This window comes from Gopherus evgoodei, chromosome 9 (assembly GCF_007399415.2).
Source record: "Gopherus evgoodei ecotype Sinaloan lineage chromosome 9, rGopEvg1_v1.p, whole genome shotgun sequence".
Classification (NCBI taxonomy): Eukaryota; Metazoa; Chordata; order Testudines; family Testudinidae; genus Gopherus; species Gopherus evgoodei.
The window spans coordinates 11,063,742-11,081,057 of NC_044330.1; the positions used below are offsets into that span (position 1 = coordinate 11,063,742).

General features: G+C 42.9%; 1 protein-coding gene across 4 annotated transcripts in view; it reads right to left on the reverse strand.

Annotated features, from left to right (window-relative positions):
- FXR1 (FMR1 autosomal homolog 1) overlaps window positions 1-17,316 on the reverse strand; it is a 70,301-nt gene that overhangs the window by 38,640 nt on the left and 14,345 nt on the right. For all 4 annotated transcript variants that reach the window (XM_030575176.1, XM_030575174.1, XM_030575175.1 and 1 more), the window contains exon 3: window positions 3,834-3,927. In XM_030575176.1, coding sequence (XP_030431036.1) covers window positions 3,834-3,927 — 94 coding nt within the window. The remainder of the gene's footprint in view (window positions 1-3,833; window positions 3,928-17,316) is intronic.

Here is a 17,316-nt window from a genome sequence, read left to right on the forward strand (position 1 = left end):
CCGATGTGCTCCCCAGCCCATCAAGGAGGCATCAGTGACAACAGACCTGGGCTGGATGAAGGGATGACAAACATTCTCCAGAAGCATCCACCACTCCAAGGAGTCCAGGACCAGTGCAGGGAGATGAACCAATTTGTACAAGGAGTGAAGAGTTGAGACAGTAAGTTGTCCTGAGCCACATATGAAGGGGCTGAACACACAATTTTGCAAACTGGACCACCTGCATGCAAGCCAACATGTGGTTCAAGAGCCCAGGCACATCTGAACTGTCCTGGAAGCTGAGACTGCAGACTGAGGCAAAGGTGGCAAATTGCCTTAAAACAGTTGGTGGGCAAAAAGGCTCTTGAACTCATTGTCTTTTAGGGCCCCAATGAACTCGATTTTCTGAGTGTGAACCAAAGTTCACATCCCAATACTTAAGCTGAGATCCAGGAAGCCAAACAAAAAATGCCAGGAGAAAGTGGACCTGCTTGAGGAATAGTATCTCATGAGAGCGGGCCCCTGAAGAGGGACTGAAAGGAACTGTATGGCATAGCCCAATCTGATGGTGCTTAGGACCCAGCTGTCAGTGGTGATCGAGCCCCAACCATTATGAAAGTGAGGCAACTTGTCCCCAAACAGAGGGGACGGGGGGAAAAGAATGCAATGACTAGATCACTGTTCTGGAGTCAAAATGGATGCTTGCGGGGCACCTGGAGAAGGCATGTCTATTGGCCAAACCCCAGACTTGAATGCCTCCTCCTCTGGAACCTATGCCCCTTTCTGGGATAGTCCAGTTATCTCAGGGGAGGGAAAGCTGCCAAAATGTGCACTACAGACAATACTGTTGTTGACCACCATAGTGGTGGTCTCTGCACTGCCAATGTGTAAACCCCCAACAGCCGTAAGATAGTCCTACGGTCCTCGAAGGAGTGAAGAGTTCATCCATCTTGTCCAAATAAAAAACAAAAAACAAAACAGGAAGCAATTAAAGTGCAAATCCTCTACAGCTTGCTGCACATCAGGAGCAATGGCCAAATTCTGCAGCCAGCACACCCTTCTCATGGTCATTATCGAGCCCATTACTTTGTCCAACTATCCCTGGCGGCCAGTGCGGACTGCAATTAATTCTTAGCCACCCATCAGCTTTTGGTGATAAATGCCCAAAATACTTCCCTGGAAGCTTCGGTCAGCTGGTCTGCAAATTTAACACACAGCCAGCCAGTTCACAAAGTCTTATTTCAACAGCAATGCCTACTGGTTAGCAATCCACATCTGCAAGGAAGAAAAGGTGTAAATCTTCCTATCCATCAGGTCTATCTGTTTAACATGTGTAACCTTAGAAGTTGACTTAAATCTGCCATGCCAGGCAGGCTCTATCATTCACTGTGTTTATGACCAGGGAATTTGTGGCAGGGTGGGTATAAAAACCCTCAAATCCCTGCACTGAGACAAAGTAGCATTTCTCCAAGCACTTTGCAGTAAGTAGTACTGAAGCCAGCATGCTCCACAGAACCCTAACAGGCTCTAGGAGTGCATCGTTAATAGGAAGAGCTACTCTCTCAGAGCAACTGCAGAGAATGGTACAAGTCTCTGACCTCCGGGTGTGGTCCTGGAGAGTGGTTAATGGGACTTACTCCATCTCAAGCACCAGCATTCACACCATGGTACTATATGCTCTTTCTGCAGGAGACAGATGAGTCCCCATGCGAACTCGAGAGGCCTCAATCAGTCTTATACAACCTTTTCGTCAGTGCACTCAACAGGGAGCGACTCCTCTGTCTCTTCAGAGAGGCGCTGGATCCAGACCATGAAATGACAACACTCTTGGAACCCGAGGGCAGCCTCTGATCTGATTTAAACCTCAGTGCCGAAGCAGGCTGCATGGCGTGTCCAAGTAGGCTGCTTTAGACAAAGAACCTTCATCACCCGAGTCCATTTTGTGAACGATTTGCAAATCAAACACCGTTCGTGTGGCTCAGCCTAAGCACAGAAAGCACTATGTGTGGGAATCAGTTGCCGGGGATCGCTCCGCCATATAATGGACAATGTTAAATCCTGGTGAGGATATCACCAGGGGAATACTTAAATGAAAGTTAATTAACGCTCAATCTAATTAACACTAAGAGTACTAATTAATTATATACAACTAGAAAAAAAGTCACTAAGGAATATAGAGACTGTGAGGTTAAGAACCACACAGAGCTCCAACTCCAGCCATGAGTGGTAAAAAGGAACTGAGGGACGGGGTCAAGGCAGTGCTGCCTCATTTAGCATGAGTGTTGCTTCCTACAGGTACTGATAGGCAAAATTCTCTGGCTCCAGTGCACTGGGCGCACACAGACACCTAAGTGGAATACAAGGCTGGATCTACTCAAAGAAGAGAACCGTAGTCAAATATGTTTAATACAAAGATAACTTTGAAAAAAGGAACCCTAACCTAGACTCCCAAAATAACATTTTTCACAGTACATTTTCTCTAGCAAAATGTTTTACATATTATTTATTAAAAGAGCAAAATAAGACATTCATTATAAAATTAACTTGAATTTGAAACATTTTCACAGCTTTCTAGGACAAACAAAGCTTGTTTACACAGTGAGTTACTGTGCAGCAACACAGTGTGTGAATCTACAGTACACAAGCTTGCTGTGCACTAGTTCACCGTGTGGACACTACTACAGTGGAGTGAAAGTCCTGGAGAGAGTGGGAGGGGGAGGGAATGTGTGTGGTGGGTTTTTTGTCATATCTCAAAACACAGAGATTCCATGAACATGGACATTAAAAAAAAAAAAATCAAAACACACACAAACAAAAGTCAACCAATTTCAAATGTTCCTAACTTTAAATTTACTGAACACAAGCTTCTTTCAAATTTGGCTTTATGCTTGAATCTACCGTAAATTAATTTAGTCATCTAAGTGCAAGATTTCAGATTCAAACTCATGGGGAAAACTTTTCTTCTTCCATATTTACATAACTCAAGCAGAGATGAGCTGTGGTTGCTCAAACTTTCAAAAAACAAAATCATCCCTTTGCTGAGATAAAACATAGAAAAATTCAGCTCCAAGAGAATTTATTTGAGGTCATAACCAACTGAAAAAGCAGAATTAGAATGGAAGCTGGAATTCAATTTTTAACTATGTGAGCTACTCAAGCACAATATAGTCATATATAACTGATATACAGTTTCAGATTTTCAACACACACACACTAACCTCAATACTACCTAAGTGAACTAGTAAACAGTGAGACATTTTACTGGTGAGGAAACAAAGCTTAAGGACCTGATTCTGCACCACTGAATTCAATTGGAATTTTGCTATCGACCTCAACAGGCACAAGTTCAAACCCTAAGGGCAAGTCAGAGGTGCAGTCAGGATCAGAAATCAAGTTCCTAACACAGCTGGTTCTTTTTGACCAAAAATGGCTTTTTAATTACATGGAAATTTTCAGTAGGAAATTTGTTTTGTTGAATTTTTATGGGAATGGTAGGGTCACCATTTTTTATCATCATCAGTTTCTGAGCAAACATGAAAAGCTCCATGAAAATTTTTAATGAAAATGAGAAAGGTTGTTTCCTATGATTTTTTTAAACTGCAAATACATTTTTCAACCAAATTCTTCTATATTGTAACTTCTAGTTCATAATAACCACATTCCATCTACTCGACCATTCTACCTTTCAAAAAGTACAACCATTACTAGTGACAGACACTACATATATTAGATGCTCACTTTTAAAGCTTAACTCTACTTTTTCTTGTGACTATAATCAGTGTTAACATTATCCGGTCTGAACAGTCACTTCCACAGGAGGGCAAGCTAGGAAGGAAACATGAGAGTCAACTCACCTCCACTTCATCTCCTTCTCCTATTTCTTTCTTGATATCAGGTGGAGGTGGTAATCTGACTTCATTAAAAGGAACTTGGCGCTCTGGTTGCCAACTGAAAGTTGAATAGATATTCCATTGATTATTTCAAGAACTAATCCTGGTCTGGCAAACCTTAAAAATATTCACTGACAATTCATTCTTAAAATATGTTCACTGTTTAAAATTCAGTTCTGATTATTAATTTATAATTTGTATTGTGGCAGTGCCTACAAGCCCTCGCTGTGAACCAGGATTCCATTGTGGTAGGCAGTGTAGAAACACAGAACAAAAAGATTGTTCCTGCTCCAAAGAGTTTATAATCAAACGAAAGTTAAATTTTTAAGAATTTTAGTAATAAAATTATTTTTTGAATTGACAAGCAACTTGGAAAAAATAGTTCTCTCAAACTTTTACATGTAACTATAGTAAATACAACACAGAGAAAAATAACTCTTCAATATTTTTTCTGTTTACTTTTGTGCATTTTATATTACTTTACCTATAATCCATCTCACTCTTCCCACATGTAGTCAAGTCAGTTTCTCCCTTGCTGAAAAAATTCTTACAAACATCAGAGGAACAGAAAAAGCCTTATGATTTTTTTAAATTCAGGATATAAATATTTAAAAGACTGTTACAGCAAAAGCTGCATTTTTTAAATTAATCAATTAAAAAACCCTGAAGTTGACATTATCCCTCTAAATTTCCTCAACAAACCTTTTAAATTTCCTCCATAAATACCAAGTGAACTAAGTAAAAACTATTTTACGATGTACTTTACCCTCACTATTCATGCTATACAGGCCTTTATACGTATTTAAATATATCCAGCTAGCTGGGCATGAGGTCCTGCACACCCCGAACTTCCACTGATTTCAATAGGTGTTTTGCTAGATCTGTCTCTTAATAGCACATTATTAGATTCCTACATACCAATTTCTCCTCTTAAAAAAAAACAGCTGGCAAGCAAAGATTCAATTCAGGATATGTCCACAGTATTTTAAGAATTATGCTGGTCAAGAAACTAATTTAGTCCCAGTTGTTGCTAGAAGGTGTCTAGAATGGTATCCCTGACCAGTACAATTAATGATCTTCCTCCGATAAAGAGTGTTACTTACCTTACAGTCACTGTGATTCTTCAAGGTGTATGTCCACATAGATCCCACTTCAAGTGGGCATGCAACCCATATGCATTGGATCAGAATCTCTGAATAAGTCTCTCTGGGGGTCTCCTATGCACTGTTATGTCCTTGTAGTTGCCTAGCCCCCCACCTATGGCCATAATGGGAGGAGGGGCCACAACCATTCCTCAGTTCCCTCGTTAAGTGAGAATACCAGCTAATAAAGACTCCAAAAAAGTAACGTTAAAGGAAAGGCTGTGCAGATCCACATGGACAAAACATCTGAAAGAACCACAGTTACTGTAAAATACCATTCTTTCTTCTTTGAGTATTTGTTCATGTCGATCTCCATTCCAGGTGACTAGCAAGCAATGCCCATCTGGAAGGTGGGTGTTACAGTAATAAATAAAACAAACTAATAAGCCTGTTCCAGTTTTGCCTCTAATCTGGAGGCCAGGTCCACAGCATAATGTTTAACAAAAAATCAGGGGATTACTTCAGGTGGCCATTTATTTCAGATAAAGAGATATTTTTGAAATACTGGGTAGTAGCCTATTTTAGGTAGTACAGAGAAGCAGATTGAGCCTTGATGTTCGGAGGAAGGAACATGTCTGCTAGCTGGTAACAGAAATACATTGTGTAATCCATCCAGATAGTCTCTGTGCCGAGATGGCTTGTCCCTACGTTGCTTAATGCAATCAAGAGGCACAGAGATAGTCTAAAAATGCTATCACCTTATCCAGATAAACCTACGGCTTCAGTAATATCCAGAATGTGATGCCTCTTCTCCCTCAGAATGGTGTGGGTTTTGGAAAGGAAAACTGATTGATTTATTTAGGTCAGTGGTTCTCAACCCGCAGCCCTCTTGTAGCCCAATCAGCACACAGCTGCGGCCCATGCAGCATCCTCAGGGTCACACAGGTAGTTTATATACTGTGTGGATGCGGCTCACATAACATATAGAGAGTTGCATATGCAGCCCACAATGGTAAATGTGTTGAGAACCACTGGTTTATGTGAAAGAGAGAAACAATATGGGTAATAAATGTAGGTTGAGGCTTCCACACTCTTATTTCTGTCGAATATGATGTAGGGAGGGTTGGTCATAATCTCACTCAACCTTCTTGCTAACATAATAGCCACCAGAAAACTGTCTTGAGAGTAAGCTGGTAAAGAGAGCAATCAGAAAGCAGCTAGGAGGTGGGGGGCTGTCCTCTGTAATGTTGTTAAGGACACTTATATTCCAGAAAGGGGCAGGCTCTCTAAGTAGTGAATAAGTATGGATCAACCTGTTACAAGCTTCAGAACAGCAGGATGAAGGAATACGGAGATTGACTGAACTGGAGAGTGATCTACTGAAAATGCTATATAGAGAACCTTGACTGAACTGACAGAATCACAAGAACTTTAAGTGCAGAATGTAGTCAAGAACCTTGGGAATGGGAACCTTCAGAACATGCAGATTGTTACAAAGTTGCCATATCGAGAATCTCTTCCATTTGAAAGAACAGATTTTCCTTGGGAAGACTTTCAGCTCTACTGAAAGATCTGTTGACCTGCACTCAACGGTATCTATCAGTGGTGCTTAGCAAGCCAACATCCAGGATTTTAGTGTAATGACTTCAGGCACAGGTAGAGAACCTGACCCTGATAAAGTGATATTATTGTCTGGCAGTGTAATTAGAGGTTGAGGTGACATTTGAAGATCGACCAGCCAAAACTGTCTGAGCTAATAAAAGGCACTGCCTTTTGTCCAATTTTACTTATTATCTTGGTTATCAGAAAAATCAGCAGAGATGTAGATAAAGAAAGCCTTGTTTTCAAGATGCGAGAAAAGCATCCTGTATGGATCCGTGACTTATACCCACTCTGGAACAGAATTTTGGACCTTCAGTGTTCTCTCTGTAGGGTATTCCCATCCTGGACTTTTTTGCCAACCAGTGAAATATCAGAGAAAGGACAGATATTCTGGAGGTAATCACTCATAACTGGTTATAGATTACTGGCTAAGAAGATTCACTAGTGTATTGCTGACACCTGGTAGGTGAAGGGTATCAGAATTATCCCATGTGTCTGACATCAGTTACAAAACCTGGTGGAATCTAGGCACAGGTGTGATAAATGAGTACCCACTACAGTGCATTGCAGACATGTTGTCCATGAGAATCTGTATGGCAGAACTTTTCAAGGCTGTTATGAACGGCCTGCAAAAGCCTGACTGCCTGGAGCTCCAACACATTTACATGCTCTGTTTGAAGGTCATCTAAGTGTGTGCCCTATCCTGCTCCTGAAGCATCCACATCAGTCTTTTTGATGAAGGGATGGAAAAGTATAGTTCTGCAAGCGTACCAACACAGTGATGCCACCATACGAGATGGAATGGTTATCAATGTCCATATAATGTCAAAATGGACAACATACCAATCTTCGCCAGCCTTGTAATGGCACAAGAGGAAGTCTGGCTACCGAGGTCACCAAAAGTTATTCAACATGCGACCCATGACTTTTATACAAGTCATGACCATGACTGATTGGTTTGCTTTGATACTAGGGAGTACTATCACAATGAAGTGAAATTTCTCCTCAGGGAGGGGTGCTCTTACCAATTTTGAGTCTATTAAAACCCTTATGATCTCTCTCAATTGAGAACAGTAGAGGCATCTCAGGTAGAACAGTAGAGGCATTTCAGGTATCTAAAAGGGTGTCATCAGGAGGAGGGAGAAAACTTGTTCACCTTAGCCTCCAATGATAGAACAAGAAGCAATGGGCTTAAACTGCAGCAAGGGAGATTTAGGTTGGACATTAGGAAAAAGTTCCTAACTGTCAGGGTAGTTAAACACTGGAATAGATTGCCTAGGGAAGTTGTGGAATCACTGGAGATATTTAAGAGTAGGTTAGATAAATGTCTATCAGGGATGGTCTAGACGGTATTTGGTCCTGCCATGAGGGCAGGGGACTGGACTCGATGACCTCTCGAGGTCCCTTCCAGTCCTAGAGTCTATGACTTCTTGTAGTTTATCATCATCAGACCTAAATCTCTGAATAGGTCAAGGATATGAGATGGGACTGCGAACACTTCTTGATGAGACTGCCTTTGATCAGCCAACCATCCACGTACGAATAGATGTGAATGCCCTGTGTCTCCCCAGATATGCAGCTGACACCGCAAGGCAATTTGTGAAAATTCTCAATCCTGTGGAGGGGCCAAAATGATAGAACTTTGTATTGCTAGTGATTAGGTCCCTCTAGAGAATCATAGATACTTCCTGTGGACTGGATGGACTGCAATATGGAAGTGTGTGTCTAGGAGATCATGGCTTTGGAAAATCATGGGAGAGAGGAGAGATTCCAGAAGACCGGAAAAGGGCAAATATAGTGCCCATCTATAAAAAGGGAAATAAAAACCCAGGAAACTACAGACCAATTAGTTTAACTTCTGTGCCAGGGAAGATAATGGAGCAAGTAATTAAGGAAATCATCTGCAAACACTTGGAAGGTGGTAAGGTGATAAGCAATAGCCAGCATGAATTTGTAAAGAACAAATCATGTCAAACCAATCTGATAGCTTTCTTTGATAGGATAACGAGTCTTGTGGATAAAGGAGAAACGGTGGATGGGGTATACCTAGACTTTCGTAAGACATTTATTCTTATCAATAAGCTAGGCAAATACAACTTGGATGGGGCTACTATAAGGTGGGTGCATAACTGGCTCGATAACTGTACTCAGAGAGTAGTTATTAATGGTTCCCAATCCTGCTGGAAAGGTATAACAAGTGGAGTTCCGCAGGGGTCTGTTCTGGGACCAGCTCTGTTCAATATCTTCATCAACGACTTAGATATTGGCATAGAAAGTACGCTTATTAAGTTTGCAGATGATACCAAACTGGGAGGGATTGCAACTGCTTTGGAGGACAGGGTCATAATTCAAAATGATCTGGAAAAATTGGAGAAATCGTCTGAGATAAACAGGATGAAGTTTAATAAAGACAAATGCAAAGTGCTCCACTTAGGAAGGAACAATCAGTTTCCCACATACAGAATGGGAAGAGACTGTCTAGGAAGGAGTAAGGCAGAAAGGGATCTAGGGGTTAGAGTGGACCACAAGCTAAATATGAGTCAACAGTGTGATGCTGTTGCAAAAAGAGCTAACATGATTCTGGGATGCATTAACAGGTGTGTTGTGAGCAAGACACAAGAAGCCATTCTTCCGCTCTACTCTGCGCTAGTTAGGCCTCAACTGGAGTATTGTGTCCAGTTCTGGGTATTGCATTTCAAGAAAGATGTGGAGAAATTGGAGAGGGTCCAGAGAAGAGCGACAAGAATGATTTAAAGGTCTAGAGAACATGACCTACGAAGGAAGGCTGCAAGAATTGGGTTTGTTTAGTTAGGAAAGGAGAAGATTGAGACGGGACATGATAGTAGTTTTCAGGTATCTAAAAGGGTGTCATAAGGAGGAGGGAGAGAACTTGCTCATCTTAGCCTCTAAGGACAGAACAGGAAGCAATGGGCTTAAACTGCAGCCAGGGAAGTTTAGGTTGGAATTTAGGAAAAAGCCAACTATAGCTTCAGCCTTGGAACCTTGAGTGACTGCATAGTACTCGGTGAATGTGTAGACAGCGAGGCCTAAGTGGCCACGCTACAAACCTCTATCAGAACATTTTTGAGCAACACTATTGAAGCATTGTGGAATGTGCTCTGATGTGCATGGGAGAAAGTGTTCTCCAAATACGATAGCACTGTTGAATGCATATGGAGATTCATCTAATCAATCTTTGAGTGAATATTGCGCAACAAAAGGCTAAGAAATTTCCAGAATGGTTTGGTCTTTTCCAGGTAAAATGCTAACAGCCTGCCAGATGTAAGTGTGCAAGACGGTCTCTGTTGGAGTCTCATGAAGCTTGAGATAGAACATCGGAAGATGGATTGGTTGGTAGAAATTTTGAATGTGGGCATAGCGTGACCTTATCTTTGAAGAACATTGTGTAGGGAGGATCGGCCATAAGCGCCCCAATCTCACTCACCTGTCTGGCAGAAGTAATGGTGATCAGAAGGCCACTTTCGTGGATAATTGCAGCAGGGAACAGGTGGCTAAGGGTTAAAATGGCAGTCTGGTGAGGCATTTCAACACCAGATTCAGGTCCCAGGCCGGGGTAGGTTGGTGAACTTCTGGGTAAATGTTCTGGAGACTTGAGAGGAAGTGTTTAGTAACAGGGCATGCGAAGATCAAGTTCCCATCAATCTCATGATGGAACGCAGTAACGGCCGCAAGATGGACTTTGATTAAGCTTGTTGCTAAACCCGAGCATTTCAGCTCCAGTAGGTATTCCAATACTAATGGGAGCAGTGCTGTGGAGGCTGTTGAGTGTTTTTCTTGACACCAGGAGGAGAATTCTCTTCCATTTTTGAAAGTAAGTATTGCGTGTGGTCATTTTCCTCCTGTTTAGTAACAACTGTTTAACTTTTTCCAAGCAGGCTAGTTCGCCATGACGGAACCATGTAGGAGCCACGCTTGTAGGTGGAGTTTCTCCGGATTTGTAGAGCATGACCTTTGTTCTGAGACGGCATGTCCAGACAACCAAGGAGAGCTCAAGAGATGCATATCGCCATGCGCATCAGGTAAGGTTGTACCATGCTTGTGTGGCCATGTTGGGACTATGAGGATAACCTTTGCCTTGTCTGTTTGTATCTTGCGTATCGCGTGATATCACTGGAATCGGGGGGGAAAACGTACACAAGGTGTGCATCCCCTGTGATGAGAAAGGCGTTCCCCAGTGACAGGGGTCCCATCCTCGCTCTCGAGCAGAACATTGCACATTTGCTGTTCGCTGGGGATGCAAACAAGTCAATGAGAGAAGTGCCCCACTGGCGGAAAATGGAGAGCAAAACTCTCCCATTCATTTCCCATTCATGGTCTTGAGAGAAGTACCTGCTTAGCATGTCCACCGTCGCGTTCTGACAGCTGGGAAGGTAGAAGGCCAAAATGTTTAATTTGCAGCGTATGCACCAGTTCCACAGTTTCATGGCTTCAGTGCACAGTGAGATCAAGTTCCCTTCCCGAATGATGTAAAATGTGCAGGCAACGTTGTCGATCAGGATTCGAATGGATTCATGCTTCATGTGCAGTAGGAAGTGTCTGCAGGCGCTGCGAACTAGGCATAGTTCTAGCAGACTGATGAGTAACTGAGTCTCCGCAGGAGATCATTTGTCTTGAACCCATGCGCAGGTGCATATGAATAAGGTGTTATGATTACTACTGAAGGGGGCTCAGGCATACATTTTCTGGTCTTGTCCACCAGTGTAGATAGTCTAGGACACTGGGTGGTATTGCAAGTCGTTTGTGCAGGCTGTGCTTGCTGCGTATGTATACCAAGCTCAGCCAGCCCTACACACAGGCATATGTAATCTTGCATGTCGTACCACAAACGTTGTGGCTGCCATGTGTCCTAGCAGTTGCAGGGCAGTACGAGTATTTGAGGGCTGAATCTTACCTCTAAAATAAGGTTTGTCAGAGTTGTGAATCTGTTCAGGGGAAGGGATGCTTTAGCTTCTATGGTTTCGAGATGTGCCCGAATGAAGTCCAGTTGTTGGACAGAGACTAGAGTGTATTTTCATTTGTTCATCTGTAGTCCAAGATCCCTGAATAGCATGATCATCGCCTGGATTGAGTCCAGTGCTTCCTGTTGAATTGGGCCTTTGAGAAGGCAATTGTCCAGACAAGGAAAAATCATTATTCTCTGTTTGCGCAGATGTGCCTCTAATACTCCCAGGGTTTTGGAGAAAACTCTTGGTTTGGTGGATAGGCCAAAAGTTAGTACTATGTTCTGGAAGTGTTTGTGTCGTACCGTGAAATGCAGGAATTTCCTGTAAGCGGGATGTATAATAATATGAAAATAAGCATCTTGGAGGTCGAGGGCTGAAAACCAGTCTCTTTCTTGCAGCACTGGAAGTATCATGCCCAGTGTCATCATTTTGAACTTTTGAGTGCATACAAATGTGTTGAGTTTCCTGAAATTCGAGAAAGGGCTCCATTCCCCATTTTCCTTCTGGCTAAAGAAGGAGAATCCTTCACCGTATATTGCAAAGATACTCATTTCACAGCATCTAGTGGTAGAAGATGATCAACTTCTTGTCCTACCAGATGCTGATGAGAAGGGTTCCTGAAGAGGGACAGGGAGAGAGGCAGGGTAGGTGGTCAGGAGGTAAAGGGAATGGTATATCCCAATCATACAAATCTCTAACTTCCATTGGTCTATTGTTATTGATGCCCAGATGTGGTAGAATGGGTGAAGACTGCACAAAGCATGAAGATAAATCAGGTGAAAGTGCTGCCTGGTGAGGGAGGTCGTCCAGACTCTCAACCAAAACTTCAAAATTGTGGCTTGGGTGGAGCCAATTGAGAAGTTGATGGTTGAGCTTGAGGTGCTCTCTGTCGCTGTGACCGTTGGCATTGTCCTTGGTTCTTGTACTGTCGCTATTGGTTGGAGAGGAATCCCTGTTCCTTTGCAGGTGGAGTGTAGTTCCCCAAAGTGCGAAGAGTGGCTCAAGAAACCTTCACTGAGCGGAACACTTCAGCTGTCTTCTTCGAAAAGAGCTTCTTTCAGTCAAAAGGTAGGTCCTCTACCTTGGTTTGGAGTTCTCTAGGTTTGCCAGAGGATTGTAACCAGGATGTCCGTCGCATGACCACGGCCATAGCCATGGTTCTGGCTGCCAAGTCCACCACATCCAAAGACACTTGGAGGGCTGTTTTAGCTATGAGTTGACCATTGTTTATAATGGCCTGGAATTGAGATTGTTTCTCCTCGGGGAGCTCTGCTGTGAACAAGCTGAATTTCCCATAATTATCACAATCATATTTAGCCAGCAAGGCCGAATAGTTTGTGACTTGGAATTGTAATGTCGCCGAGGAGTAAGTTTTTCATCCAAAGAGGTTGAGTCTTTTGTCGTTTTTATATTGTGGGGTTGATCTAAACTGTTGTTGTTTGCAGCTTTGATTAGTGGCATCTACCACCAAGAAGTTGGGGGGCGGGTGTGAGAAGAGGAAGTCCGCCCCTTTGGCGGGGACATAATACTTTCTATCTGCCCTTTTGCATGCCAGAAGAATTGAGCCCGGTGTCTGCCAGACTGTCTCTGCTGATTCTAAGATCACATCATTGATGGGCAAAGTAATTCTGGAAGTAGATGCAAGTTGTAAGATTTGTATCAGCTTGTTCTGGTTTGTCTGCACTTCCTCCAATGGGACGTCCTGGCTTTAGGCAACCCACTTAAACAGTTCTTGGAACTGTGAAGTCATCCACTGGGGATGGTGGCAGTGACATGATTGCCTCATCTGGGGAGGAGGAAGAATTGTGAGCAGGAGATGTCGCTTCCTGATCAGTGACTGATTCTGTGTTGTCCCCAACATCCTGAGCCTCCATTGGTTGCAGGGTGGGAGATGTGGGATTAGACCTCAGCTTGCCTTTATGAGCCATGGGTGGCCTGTATTGGGGGACTGGAAAGTTGCTCGGGGTTCCCAATGTGCCCATTGCTTTGGAAAGATCATCGGTGGATACCTCCACAGTGGTCCATACTATGGTTGGGTCAGCTGGTTATGAGGGTATTTAGGACCCATCTGGCTTCAGACTGGTCGTGGGTCTTTTGGTGATGAGTGGTGTGGCAAGAAAGTGCATGGTTCCTGCATATCATCATCATCAGTGGAAGAGCGTACCATGCCATGGGAAGTATGAGGATCTCCTCCACAACTTACAGGAGAGCCCTCAGTACTGAGCAGTGGAGACTGCAGTGCCAATGACACAGCCAAGTCTCATTGTTGCAGTAAATTGTGGCAGTTCTGATATCTGTGCCATTGGCATCTCCCCAAGACACTGGACACACAAAGAGTGTCTGTCTGATATGGGCACTGCTACGCAGCAACCGCTGCATCACTTAAAGCCTGGGGACCCAGGCATCTCTGATGGTTAACCGACCTCAGTGCAGGGAGGTAACTTGGGAAAGTAAACTTTTTTTTCCTTAAAACTATCATTAACACTAACTATAACTTATAAAAGACTAACTATATAAACTGCTATCTTTTAAAAGGTTTGGTGAGAGTAACAAACACTGCTCCCGAGCCCCGTCTTCACCGAGGATGGTTGAGAAGGAATTGGAGGGCTCAGGTCATGCGTGCATTAGACGTGGTACCAAAGGCACTGCAAGACACCTCCTGCACACACACCACCGGTGTGGACACTGCTGCCATAAATCTCCAATCGACGCTGCCAGGAAGCATCGACACCTGAAGTGGAGCACCCACAAAGACCGCACTCGAAGAAGAAAGGAGGATACTGTGTAACATGTCAGAAATTCATACTTTGCAAATTACACATGGCAATTCACTATATGTAACTGAAGAAAGAAAAGAGAAAACGCTTTCCTCTCAAAGAAAACAAGCCTTTTGAAATCCTTATCCTTGAGAGATGCTCTCATTGGACTCAGTTACCTAGCTTTCTCTCAGGCTGCAGAGACTACTGGTATCCCTGGTATTGGAAGACTATAAAATCGTTAGAAGCCTCTTTATGGCACTTTATATTGTTTTCACTTCTCTGTTTTCTGTAAGGGCAGTGGTAGCAGTGGCCTACCATAGACTTTTAGCTGGCTCTAGGAGGCTCTCATTTGTGGGCAATGCTATCCTGCCAAGAGAAAGGAGTACAAAATATTGAATATCTAATGGGCCTCTTCTTTGATTATTGATGCCTCAGTTTCTCACATATTAGCTGAGAGTAATTCCTGAAAGGCCTGAAGGTCATCAGGTGCTGGAATTGGCAGGGAGACCGTCTCATCAGGGGACGCAGATGACAGGTCTTTGGGAGTGGCTGCAGAACATTGGTTCAGTTGTTCCAGACCTGTTTTTTTCCTCTTGTTCTTCTTTGTCTCCATCCAGGCATGGCAGCAGGTATGGCTTGTATAAATGGCCTTGAGGTCACTGTTGCAGAAAAACAATCTGCGTTTACGTGAGCGATCTGGTCCAAAGGTTCTAGACAGGATCCCTAGTATACGCAATACAAGCAAGGCATTACATAACTGATTAGGCCACAGTGATTAGGCTTACAATGGGCAAGTCATCACTCTGAAATTAGTGTCTTTGGCTTGAGAGGAGGTGACGGTCTCCATCTGGAAGGTGCAGAAATGATATGCTTGGAAGAGGAAGAAAACATCTCAACTGGTGCTGATCTTTGGGGAGATGGTAGTACTAGGAATGCTGTTGATGAGAAAGTAGTTTTTGGAAGCAGAGGCTCTTCCCCTGCTAGTGCCAATCCCTTACTGGTACCTATCTTGGATGTCATTTCCCTAGTGAAAGGAGCACTGATAGACTGGGTCTTTGTGAACAGTCCTGTCCTGGAGCTCCAACTTTGATCTTCAGGATCTGAGGTTCTCTTCATTGATAGCTCTGGAAGATTTCACACACATGCCCCTAGATTTTCTTATCCTTTTGGAAAACAATCACCAGACTGAGCAACAACCAAGTACAAGGCGTGACAAACAGCAGCTGCGGCCATCTGTGAGGGGAATCTGATGGTCATAAGATGGGAAGAGCTTAAAACCTGATGGCTTTGGATCAGTCATTACAGGCAGCAGTGGAAAGAGGCACCAAACAGAATTCATAAAGACACAGATTTTTGGAAATAAAAGGAAAGAGGAGAAAATTTTAGTAAGGAATCAATTCCTGACTGATCTAAGCTAAACTAAGGAAATTCTATGAGCAAGCGAAAGACAGAAGAACACAAGAATGGCCACAGTGGGTCAAATCAATGGTCCATCTAGCCTAGTACCCTGTCTTCTGACATGGTCAATGCCAGGTGCCCCAGAGGGAATGAAAAGAGCCTGGTAATTATCAAGTGATCCATCCTGTTGTCCAGTCTCAGCATCTGGCAATTAGAGGCTTAGGAACACCCAGAGCACGGGGTTGCATTCCTGACTATCGTAGCTAATACCCATTGATGGATCTATCCTCCCTGAACTTATCTAATTCTTTTTTGAACACTGCTATACTTTGGGCCTTCACAACATCCCCAGCAATGAGTTCCACAGATTGACTGCGTATTGTTTGAAGAACCACTTCCTCATGTTGGTTTTAAACCTGTTGTCGATCAATAAAATGAGAAGTGACCCCTGGTCCTTGTGTCATGTGAAGGGGATAACATCATTTCCTTATTCACTTTCTTCACACCAGTCATGATTTTATAAACTTCTATCATATCTTCCCCCACCATCATCTCTTTTCCAAGCTGAACAGTCTCTGTATTTTTAATCTCTCCTCATATGGAAGTTTTTACATACCTCTAATTATTTTTATTGCTCTTCTCTGTATCTTTTCCAATTCTAATATATCTTTTTTGAGATGAGGCAACTGGAACTGCAAGCAGCATTCAAGGTATGGGCATGCTATGGCTTTATATAATGGCATTATGATATTTTCTGTTGTATCATCTAGTCCTTTCCTAATGGTTCCTAAAACTGTTAGCTTTTTTGACTGATGCTACATATTGAGCAGATGTTTTCAGAGAACTATTCGCAATGACTCCGAGATCTTTCTTGACTGGTAGCAGCTAATTCACACACCATCATTCTGAATGCGTACTTGGGATTATGTTTTCCAATATGCATTACTTTGCATTTATCAATACAATTTCATACTCCATTTTGTTGCCCACCCAATTTTGTGAGATCCCTTGGTAACTCTTTGCAGTCTCCTTTGGATTTAGCTATCTTCAGTAATTTTGTATCATCTGCAAATTTTGCCACATCACTGTTTACCACTTTTTCCAGATTACTTTAAATATGTTGACCACCAATGGTCCCAGTACAAATCCCTGGGGACCCTGCTATTCCCTCTCTTCACTGGGAAAAAGGACCATGTATTCCTACCCTTTGTTAGGAGTATTTTAACCAGATGCTGATCTATGAGATGATCTTTCCTCTTATCCCATCACTGGTTCTGTCCTGCTTTCACAGGTAATACGAGAAAACTGAGGGATGGTTGTGCCCTGAGGTGGCAGGAGGAGGGAACAAGGCTATGCATGGCACAGGCATGGTCCCAACAGACACTCCTGTAACAAGATTCCAATCCTGCGTACATGAGGCACAGATGCACATGAAGTAGGGATCCACAAAGGCAAATACGTGAAGAAGATAATATATAAAATCCTTCCAAAAATTACGATATGAGCTTACAATGTGGTTCTAATACACTCCAAAAATCTCCAATCTGTTCAATGAAACTGTAGTTGAACCTGGCTGAAAGAAGAACACATGGGTATTGGGTGACAAAAATACTGCTAAAATGACAGGGAGTAGCAGAGTCAT